General features: G+C 37.9%; 1 protein-coding gene across 6 annotated transcripts in view; it reads right to left on the bottom strand.

Annotated features, from left to right (window-relative positions):
• Nucleotides 1–840: 840 nt before the first annotated feature.
• The window catches only part of LOC126417188 (ral GTPase-activating protein subunit beta), a 395509-nt gene continuing 384131 nt past the window's right edge, over nt 841–12218 (bottom strand). For all 6 annotated transcript variants that reach the window (XM_050085090.1, XM_050085092.1, XM_050085093.1 and 3 more), the window contains one exon: nt 841–1536. In XM_050085090.1, the coding sequence (XP_049941047.1) occupies nt 1419–1536 (118 nt within the window). In that variant the 3' untranslated portion in view covers nt 841–1418. The remainder of the gene's footprint in view (nt 1537–12218) is intronic.

Genomic DNA, 12218 nt, shown 5'->3' with positions numbered 1-12218 from the left:
CTCTTCTTTCAATTATTTCGACATGTAGAACTCTAACTTTGTCAAGAACATCTATTATGAGTTTTGCTTTTTTCTTGAATAGATACAAATACTACCATGGCTACTTCCTTAAATTGATGATAAATCTCAGTTTTTTTGTAATGCAGATGGTCAATTATAACTTTGTATTCACTCATGAATGATGGAGTTTATGACATAATATTGACATTCCCCATAGTTCACAAGAAACATTCACTGAAGTGAGATTCTATTCATATCTGTAGTGAACTGTGCTTTACTCATATTTAAGAGCAATCAAGAAAACAAGTGAGAAGGAACACAGCAAGAGGCACAGGAGCAGAAGTCAGTGTTTGTTAAGAGATGGGGTTCTTACTCTATGGGGAAAGGGATCAGTTACGATGTAAGTGAAGGAAATGCTCCAGGTCACCGAGAACAAATTGGGGGAAAACACATGGATCTCAATTGGGATGGCTAAGGATCTGAATCTTATTCCTGTTGAATATAAGTTCATTATTATATGTGTCTTGGATGGCTACGGATCTGATTCCCATTCCTGTGGAATATAAGTCTATTATTATATATGACAAATAGTTATCATTTAGGAATGGGAAGTGGGTAGTAAGCAATGAAAATGCAAGTAAGGATTATCAAATTGAAGTTCAAACCAATGTTCTACCAGACACCCACACAACTAAAATTTCTATGTTAATGTGCACTCTTCTGTACTCACTTTTACACTGGCACAAAATTGTTAACCAATTATGATTATCAGTTTTTTAATAACTTTATTCACTTACAAATGTTTAATAAATTATATAAATAACTATGAAAGACATGGAATGGTACAAATTGTGAGATCACATCAGAAAATAATGTTTGGAAATTTTTAAATTTAGATACATAAAACAAAGAATGAACAATTTACGTACTGTTTTATATATACACGGAGTATATAATCCTCAAAATTTGGTTCTGATATTGTTTGTTATATTAGCACTAGCATAATTTCAGTTCATAATATTATCGTACAAAAATCTTATGTAAAATGTATACACAGAACATTCCACAGACGTCTAGTTTCTGCCATTGTTTTACAATAGCACAGCTCTAATACTGCATAATTGTTACTGGAATTAAATAAGGAGGTACTAAAAAATTGCTTACGTGTCCTTACTACTTTTGTATCATGCTACCTCACATAACACACAAACATTGTATTTGGCATACATACATACATAATATGTACACTGTAACTTAAATTAATAGCTGGAATGGTAATGCATCAGTCACTCTGTAGGGAAGCAGCATACTCTGCTGCTTCCCTACAACTCGTCACATCATAGTTGATGCTTTTCCAATTTCTATTCTTTATTATGGCAATAAATGCTATCACAGAGATGCTGCAAGTTATTTTCAATTCAACTTGGAGGACTTGTGAAAAGGTATGTCAGTAATTCTGGCTGTGTCATTTCACAACGATATTTCTGCACCATTTCTTGTACTTTCAGACGTCGACGCACATGTGGTGGTTGATAACTGAAAACAAAAGAGAAACTTTAGGTGAATCAGTTACTTTAAGTGTAATCATTTAATCATCCAAACACTGACATTCCACTGTTAGTAGTATTTTGGTATTTGAAATTACTGTTACTGCAGTGTTACTTCTGTATGGTTTGCTGCAAATTTTGTAAACAACTGTTGCACAAATATTCACAGTCTACAAAATCAGTAATATACTACTGTCTGTATTTCCACATGGTCATTACCAAGTTTCCCTTCACCTTCAAATGTACAGTTGAGTCACAGGTACAGATTTATCACGCCAGTACTATATCTTAATTTCCTCCACTTACAGACTAATATATCATGTAATCCTGCTGGATATATCAATGGATCAATCAATAGAATTATACATACATCTAAGAGGTTGCTCAGTGCAGTGCAGAGTGATACATTTCCCAGTGTGAGGTCACATGGGTAATCAGCAGCAGCAGATTTAAGAAATGTTGTTGACTTTAAGGGTGAAGACACAAATTAGAAATATGTAGGCTGATTAATAGTTGAGATGGAGGCCCAGTAACAAAAAGGAATAAAATGGGAATTCCAACAGCATATGGTGGCATGATGCTAATCTTGACTCTTTGATGCAGTTTATTTGTACTGGAGCATTCGACTGGTGAAGGTATGGCCGGCCATGATAAACATCTGTTTTGTGATTCTGGCAAAAACGTTGTTGATGGAGTCATTATTATTTTGGAAACTATATCTAACAGTAAATAAAACAATTACATCACCTGGGCAGTCCAAAAATTTTTTGCCAAGGGCGAGTGCAGGTGCAGGGTTTGATTCTCGATAAGTCAAGAGGAGGCTGCTCAACTTCCACCTGGATTGTGCATCATTTTTGGACTTTCACGATCAGACAAACTAGGTTATGCCACATTAACAAGTCGCGATGATAGTTCTGATATATAATATGTGGAACCTCAAAAGCCCTGGCAACATGCAAAACTTCAGCTACAGATGGGTCCTACTGTCTTAGTGCTTGAACATGCACTTCATTGTTCAGTGCTAATCTGACCATCACATCATATAGTAATGTTTCTGCATATGATTTTCCACAAGAACACACAAATTTACCTTAGGCCCTGCACGTCTGTGATCAATGTGCATAACTATTTGATGTTGCCTTATGGTTCTGGAGGAACTTTAAATGAGTAGACACTGTGTGCATTCCTGTAGCAAAATGTTCACTTAACAGTGAGTTAATGGCTGTTAAGGGCAGGACTGATGGTTCAGACAAAGGAGCCAATTTTGGCACAAGATTCTAGAACTATGTGTTTGTAGAAAACAGAACAGCTCTAAGGGCACTTAGTGTCACTTGCCTGGAAATGAAGATAGTTCTAGATTTATGTATAAGCCCATAAACAGAGCTCTTCCTATCTTCATAATGGCAGACCACTCAGAGGAAAATATTTATGGCCTCAAAGTGTTTACAGAATTTGGGTTTTTTTATGCAACGCTCGATCCAAGGAATTGGTAAAACCATCCCATGCATACAGGTGGATTCTGTGTGTCTGCATTATGGTCCCTTGTTTCTTTCCTGATCTATGAAATGCTTCAAATTATTTTCCCCATACCAGATAGGAAGAGTCACCAGTACAGTAATTTTTCCCACCTGATAGCTTCAGCCTTGCGACATGAAGTTGAAATACAACCAGGCGAGAGGCTGGAGTTTGTGGTCGCGTGTGTGTGAGGGTGGTTTTTTTTTTTTTGTGTGTGTGTGTGTGTGTGTGTGTGTGTGTGTGTGTGTGGGTGGTTTTACTGATGAAGGCCAAAAGCTTTATGTAAGTGTATTTTAACTGTGCCTGTCTGCAACTTGACGTGTCTTCTTTACGGTAAGTAGCAATCTGTCTTTTCCTACATTGCTGATATTCCTTCCTGTAGTTTCCATTGTTTGAAATATAACTGGATCACTTAGAACAGTTACAAGGGCTATCCACAATTTTTTATAGCAGATAAGCATCATCTTTAGTCATTGGCTACAAACCAATAGATGTGTTACGCCTCTGTTGGGGCTTCAAAAATATGGGTACGTCAGTTGATTGTACCCCCTTGCATGTCCTGATGAATTATTTTCAAAATTGGCAGGGGTCTGTATTCCTCTCTGAAAGTATTTGTATGGAGTGTAGCCATGTATGGAAATGAAACATGGACGATAAATAGTTTAGATAAGAAGAGAATAGAAGCTTTCGAAATATGGTGCTACAGAAGAATGCTGAAGATTCGATGGGTAGATCACATAACTAATGAGGAGGTCTTGAATAGAATTTGGGAGAAGAGGAGTTTGTGGCACAACCTGACAAGAAGAAGGGATCGGTTGGTAGGACATGTTCTGAGGCATCAAGGGATCACAAATTTAGCACTGGAGGGCAGCGTGGAGGGTAAAAATCGTAGAGCGAGACCAAGAGATGAATACACTAAGCAGATTCAGAAGGATGTAGGTTGCAGTAAGTACTGGGAGATGAAGAAGCTTGTACAGAAAAGAGTAGCATGGAGAGCTGCATCAAACCAGTCTCAGGACTGAAGACCACAACAACAACAACTGTATTCCTCTAAGATTGATCTTTCAGAAATTTATTTTAAACTTCCTTTGAATGAGGCTTCTAATGCCATTCTAGTATTAAATATGGCTTATGGCCTCTGTCAGTGCAGCACCTTACATTTTGGCATTGCTAACGCATCAGCATTCTATCTGAAATTTCAAGAACAAACTATTACCAACTACCCACAATGTGTCAATTCTAAGAACTCAGGGGGAGCATATTATATCAAATCTCCAGCAAGTATTTTCATACCTTTAGCTGGTTACAGTGTAACCTGTCAAACATAAATATATATAATATATCCTTATCTGGTAAGGTTGTGGCAAGCATTTCTCAAGTTCCAGCACAAAACAACATAAAAGATCTGTAGGTTTTTCTGGGCTTATTATTGCTTATTTAGCCTGCCCGGAGTAGGGCATTAGGCCCCTCTTACATCTGACCAGGAACAGTTACAAAAAATATTACATAACGATCACTATGATAATAATTTGCATTATTAATAAAAATATTTATTGTCAACAACCACAGCAACATATTGGTAACACTAATTATGATGATAAAATAAGGTAGGAATTAAGAAAGATATTTATTAAGTAACAAACTCAACAATAATCTGCCACTGTATTTACTTATATACTCTGCAAACGACTGTGAGGAGCATGGCAGAAGGTATGTCCCACTATACCAGTTATTAAGGTTTCTTCCTGTTCCAGTCACATATGGAGAGTAGGAAGAATTAGTGATTGATAGCTTCTGACTGTGCAGTAATTATTCTAATCTTATCATCACAATTTCTATGTGAGTGATACGTAGGTGCTTGTACTCTATTCCTAGAGTAATTATTTAAAGCCAGCTCTTGAAACTTTATTAATAGACTTTCTTGGAATAGTTTATGTCTATATTTGAGAGCATCCCTGTCCAGTTCCTTCAGTGTCTCTGTGACACTCTCCCATGGATTAAACGAACTTGTGACCATTTGTGCTGCCCCTCTCTGTATACATTCAATATCCCCTACCAGTCTTATATGGTACAGGTCCCACACATTTGAGCAATATTCTTGGACCAATCACATGAGTGATTCATAAGCAATCTCCTTTTTAGATTGACTGCACTCCCCCAGCATTCTAACGATAAACCAAAGTCTACCACGACTTAACCTGATAATTCCATTTCATATCCCTACAAAGTGCTGCATCCAGGAATGAGTTGGTCAATTCCACCATTGACTTTCTGATATTATAATCACAGGATACTACATTTTTTCATTTTGTGAAATGCAAAATTTTACATTTCTGAACATTTAAAGCAAGTTGCCAATCTTTGCACCACTTTGAAATCTTATCAAGATCCGACTGAATATTTATGCAGTGTTTTTCAGATAGTACTTCATTATAGATAACTGCATCATCTGCAAACAGCCTGATTTTACTGTTAATATTGTCTACAAGATGATCAATATACAACATAATCAGAAAGGGTCTCAACACACTTCCCAGGAGCACACCCAAAGTTACTTTCTACATACAATGATGACTCTCCATCCAAGATAATAAGGTGCATCCTCCTACCAAAAAGTCCTCAATCCAGTCACAAATTTCACTTGATGCCCCATGTAATCATACTTTTGACAATAAGCATAGGTTAGGTACTGTTTCAAATGCTTTTCAGAAATCATGAAATACAGATTCTACTTGATTACCTTGATCCAAAGTTTTCATGTCATTTGTGAAAACCGTGAGTTGGGTTTCACATGATCAATGTTTTCGAAATGTGTGCTGTTTGAGCTCAGAATATGTTCTAAGATTCTACAATGAATCAATGTTGGGGATATTGGACGGTAGTTTTGTGGATCACTTCTACTATCCTTCTTGTAGACGGGTGTGCCCTGTGGCTTTCTCCAAGAACTGGGCATTGTTTTTATTCGAGGGATCTACAACAGATTACAGTGACAAGAGGGGCTAACTTAACCACAAATTCAGTATAGAATCTGATAGGGATTCCATTGGGCGATGGAGCTTTGTTCAATTTTAATGATTTCAGCTGTTGATCAACACCACAGACACTTATACTTATTTCATTAATCTTTTCTGAGGTATGAAGATTAAATTGGGGCAATTCTCCTGGGCTTTCCTGTGTAACAGAACATTTGAATACAAAGTTAAGCATTTCAGCTTTTTCTTTGCTACTGTCAGTTTCAGTTCCTGTTTCATTTGCTAAAGACTGGAAAGTAACTTTGGTGCCACTAACAGCTTTTACATATGACCAGAATTTCTTTGGATTTTATGACACGTCATTTGACAATATTCTGCTACGGTAGTCATTGAAGGCATCATTCATTGCTCTCTTGACAGCCTAACATGTTTCATTCAGCGTCTCTCTATCTATAGCCCTATGCTTTTACACCTGTTATGCAGTAATCTCTGTTCTTTTAGAAGTTTCTTTACCGTGACTGAATATCACGGAGGTTCCCTATCATTATGAACTATTCTACAGGGTACACATCTAACCATGCATGGTCAACTATTCTTTTAAACTTGAGCCGGAGTTCCTCTACATTCTCATGCCCTGTGCTGAAAGTTCCAAGTTCCTCATTGAGATATGACACTACTGATTTTTTGATCCACTTTGATGATGATGATGAGTCCCAAACTCCTTTACAGAGCGTAAGGGAGTGATGTGGGAGATCCGCGCCGCCTTATTAGGCTAGGTCCTTGTGGAGGTGGTTTGCCATTGCCTTCCTCCGACCGTAATGGGGATGAATGATGATGATGAATACAACACAACAACACACAGTCATCTCGAGGCAGGAAAAATCCCTGACCCCGCCGGGAATCGAACCTGGGACCCTGTGCTCGGGAAGCGAGAACGCTCCCGTGAGACCACGAGCTGCGGACTGATCCACTTTACTGAACATATATATCTTTCTCCTTATTTTAGTTTTCCTTTGTACTTTGGTAATCATTGTTGCCACAAGCAAGACATTGTCACTGATACCAGTTTTGATGTGGGCATCCTCAAAGAGGTCAGGTTTATTTGTTGCCATTAGATCCATTATATTTATGTCATGACTGGGCTTCTTAACTATCCATTCTAGGTAGTTTTCAGAGAAGACATTTAGTAAAGCTTCACAAGAGTCTTAGCATGCCCACCACTAACAAAACTGTAATTTTCCCAATTAATCACTGGATGATTAAAGTTTTCGCTGATGATTACATTATGATTGGGGAACTTACATCCAAGTGAACTGACTGCACTGAGGTTTTCTCTAAAGTTTTTGGTTGCATCAGGAGATGAGTCTGGTGGGCAACAGAAGGATCCAAATATCATATTATGCCTGATTCTAAGTCCTGGCCAAACAATCTCACATGCAGCTACAATTTCTACCTTGGTGGATTTGAGTTTCTTGTCTACTGTGACAAATACATGATCTCTGTTTACCATTTGCCTATCCTTTTGATATACACTTAAATTTTCCCCAAAAATCTCACTGCTATCAGTTTCAGGTTTCAACCAGCTTTCTGTACCTAGTATGATGTGAGCTTCACTGTTTTCATGAGCACTTCAAAGTTTGGCACTTTGCTGTGAATGCTTTAGCAGTTTACCATGAGGAATTTAATACTCTCACCTTTCGAAGGCATTTCTTTTGATCTTACAGTGATACTTCTGGGTTTCTTACAACTACTGTTATCTGGGTTGGATGGAGAGTTACCTAATCTAACAAAACACTTGTGTGCATCCCACACACAGCCAGCTACCTGAGTAACAGCCTCTGATGTGTAGTGCACACCTGACCCATTTAGGGGACCCTACAGTTCTCAACCCTATGGCGCAAGTCCCGGAAGTCAAAGCCTAGCTTGTCACAGAACATTTGAAGTCTTTGGTTCAGTCCTTCCACTCAACTCAGAATCAAAGGGCCATGATCCGTTCTGGTGACAATGTTGCAAATTGTGAGCTTAACTGAAACTCCAAGCACAAGGCTGGTCTTCTCAGCCTCCTCTGCTTCTCTGCCAGTCGCTGGAATGACCTCAGAGTCCAGATGATAGGCATCATTTGTTCCAATGTGTGCCCTGTGGATGGTTGCACCCTGTTCCCTCAATGGCTGCTGGAATGCCCTTTTCAAGATGCAGAATAAGGCCCCCAGGCCTACACACTGAGTGAACCTGATGTTCTTTCCTGTCCCTCGCTGCCATTTTCCTAAGGGGTAACATCATTTGCTGTATGTTTGAACTGCCAATGATTAATACACTCCTACCATTTCATATTTGCCTCCTCCTGACAGCACCCCTAACTTGTTGTTTAAGGGGATCAGTACAACACCCTGAGTCCTCTCTGTTCCCTGTCCATCCTGCATAGGTTGCCTAGATCTAGCATTGACACGCTACTTGCAGCCAACTGGACAAGCAATGACAGATCCTGTACTTTCTGTAGCGCAGACAGAATCCACAGGAGAGGATAGTACTTGAGGTTGCTCTGGTGCAGGTACCACAAGTACCTGACTCTCAGAAGCTCTTCCAACACACTGATTCACAGCAGTTGCCAATCATTTGACAGTACTCTGGGTGATTCCCAGTTGCTTATGAATGTCAACCAACAGACCTCGTGTTCTAGAACAGCATTCACAGTGGAGCTGCAGTTTGGCTGGTGCAATGTATTACAATGGAGTGAACAAGTAACTTTAAATTAAGCCCACTGATTATCTTTTTTTGCATTGTCCATAAAAAGCAAAAATCTTCAATAATTTTAATAATAATAAAACTAATACTAACAATAATAATAAAATAATGGAGGCATTAAGAATGATACTGATTAGTCCAGCACTTTTGAAGACTTGTTTGGTATTAGAAGTGGAACTGATAGGGAAAAGTGGAGGGATAGGGAGGGTCGAAGAGAGTGAGCTGCAAGAAGAGGTAGCAATTGTGATAGAGGATGGGCCATTACCTTCTTTGAAGTTTGAAACAGTTTTAATTTCTCTAATTTTTAGACAAATATTGTTCTGAAGTCAGGTTCCTGATACAGAAACTGATTTATTGAACATGCAGTGTTGTATAGTGGTACAGAGAGGATTTCACTTTGTTGAGAATGAGTATTTCTGCTGTGCTGTTCAGCCAGCAGTGTAAGGCAGGAAGGAGTGCAATGATTGAGAAGATGATACAGCAAACACACAAAATGATAATCTCTATGCTTTGCAGCACATAGCTATGATAATTGTTACCAGGTAGGAGTGATGCGGTCAGAACAGTGTACATCACAAATGTATTGCACACACGCATGATCTTGAACAAACTACAAATACTGTTTTTAATGACATCTTAAATTGGTTCTCCTCAAATGGTCTCTAACTCAATGCAGATAAAACTCATTATATGAGGTTCCATACATCACAAAGTAATCTCGATGAAATTAACATAAAATGTAGAGATCAACCAATACAGAAAGTTGAAGATACAAAATTCCTAGGTGCTTACATAGACAGTAAATGTAATTGGTCAGTTCACATTCTTCATCTATGTAAAAAACTTAGCTCGGCAACGTTTGCGTTACGGGTAATTTCTTCAGTGGCTGAAGTTGACACCATTAAGGTTCCCTACTTTGGCTACTTCCACTCATTGATGTCATATGCTATCATATTCTGGTCCATCAAAGACACTCTCGCAGGCACTTGTTTCGGAAGATAAGTATCCTAACAACTGCCTCACAGTATATTTTTTCCTTGCTGACCTTTGTGTGCAAAAATTATTCTGTCTACCAAGACAACAGTAAATTCCATGGCTATAACACCAGAAACAAAAACAATCTACATTTCGACATGAAAGGTCTCACTCTGGTACAAAAAGGAGTTTACTACTCCAGCATTAAGCTGTTCAATGCTCTACCACTACATATCAAATGTGTTCATACAGAACTGCCAAAATTTAAACAAGTTCTCAAAGATTACCTGACAGAGAAATCTTTTTATACTGTGGATGAATATCTGAAAGAAAATGTATACCATCACTAAACTTATTGTGTCTAGAAGTAGTTCAATTAATTTTATTGTGCATTTGAGCATTAGCACACTTTTTGTAACAACAAATTGGCTGTACCTGTATTTACTCTTGTAGGCCTAATAGCTGATTTAACTTTGTGCTCTTATCTATAATCTTTAGTTGAAACTCCTTTTTCTGTTAAATGGTTGTTATATTATCTAGCTGACATTGTATCTATTACTGTATTTATAGTATGTCTTACTTAAAATATGTAAACTTTGGCATTGAATTGCCCTTGTATTTATTGTAAGTTTAAATTGAAACCCGTACAATTTGACACGTTCCATATCCTTGTGATTGACTCACTAACTGGATCTACAGAACAAGAAATAAATAAATAAATAAATAAAATCATCGCCAGTTCCAGCCCATGTGAGCTCTCATACAAAAGACCTTGGAGAATATTTTATATTTCTGCAGTGAATGAAGTGATGCTGACACCTACTTACAAACTGCAGTTGTGTGTTCAGTCCAGTCTAAGTGATGGTCCAGAAGTACCCCTATATTCTCTGCAGAAGACAGAAAGGTGATTACTGTGCTGTTTAGGATCCAGAATGGAAGTGATTCTCTGAATTGAGGATTAATAAATATTTTGTGAGCAACTAGGATAGCTCGCTTTTCAGATGGGTTAAGTTTCAAATTTATATTCTGTGCCCATTCTGAAAAAGCAAGTAAATCAGCACTTATGACCTGGATGGCTGTGCATAGATACATTGGGCTTGCATGTAATTATAACTGAAGGTCATCAGCATATAAACTATAAATGATATTTTCTGGGAGATAATAGTCACCACATCATTAACATATAATGAGAAAAGTAATGGACCCTATACCGATCCTTATGGGGCACCTGACACAATGTTCTTCCATTGTGGTCTCTTTGTTCCAATCATTATACACTGGTGGCAGGATGAAAGGTATAAGTAGAATCATTGTACAGTGATTGTAGAAAAGTTTTGACTTTTGGGTTTAGCCAAGTTGAATATTAAAGCTGAAATTGTTGAAAGCTTTGCTGAAATCCAAAATGCACATAATAGTCACCTCTTGTTTGCCCACAGCTTGTTTGGTTTGCTAGTCACTTTTACAAGAGCAGTCTTTGTGGTGCTATTTTTCTGGAAATCAGATTGGTATTCATCCAGAAGCTTATCTGATGTTACGTAATTGGTAAGATGATTGTGACCTATGAATTCTAGAGCCTTAGATTACACTAACAGAATGCAAATGAACTTGTAGTCAGAAAGTTCTTGGGCAGATTCCTTTTCGTGCAGAAGTTTAATGAGACCCTTTTGCCAGACCATTAGGAAGATGCTGGGGGTCAGAGAATGGTTAAAAAATGTCTGTTGTTATGACTAGTAATGGATCAATGAGGAAATTGATCATTTGTATTGTAATAATGTCATGTCCTGCAGCTGCTGAAGGAATTCGCGCGCAACTGACTTCCTGACTGTGTTAAGGCTTACCGACTGCAGAAAAAAAAAAATTGTTTTTACTGATCAGAGATACTTCAAGGGAATCGATAGTTTGTGTCCTAGTGCACTGGAGACACTGGCAATTGCATTTAGTACCCAGACTTTCCACATTTTCCTGTGTGACAACAAATTTTATCTAGTCACATACCATATGCCATTGTTGTTCATAGTTAGCCCTAAATCAAAGTTGTCTGAACAGACATCTCTGAGGTTACAACACCAGGCTCTTTTTTTTTTTTTTTTTTTTTTTTTTTTTTACCAAATTACTAATGTCCCATTTGTTATCGTACATTAGTTTTGCACGCAAATGTGATGTGCTTTCAAGGTTCCCACAGGTCTGAATGAATAATTTGATAAACAAGAGACTGTTTCATTACATTTTGTCACAGCAGCCACATAAACTTTATTTCTTCTAATATTTTGGTGGTACACCTTTTGGCCATCTTCCAAGTAAGCTGACGAACTGAAGCTACAGCACTCACTCCATCCTTTTTTTAAACAAGTGCACTTCATTACTACATAGGTGTCCACAGATAAAAATGGGGCCAGAGATAGTGATTGGTGGCAAAGAATATGCATAAATTAAGTCTATGGCTAACCCATGCTGGGTTACTGATGTA

This window comes from Schistocerca serialis, chromosome 8, assembly GCF_023864345.2.
Source record: "Schistocerca serialis cubense isolate TAMUIC-IGC-003099 chromosome 8, iqSchSeri2.2, whole genome shotgun sequence".
In the NCBI taxonomy this organism is placed as follows: domain Eukaryota; kingdom Metazoa; phylum Arthropoda; class Insecta; order Orthoptera; family Acrididae; genus Schistocerca; species Schistocerca serialis.
Note: the sequence above shows the minus strand (reverse complement) of the source record. Positions and strands in the feature narration are given on the sequence as shown.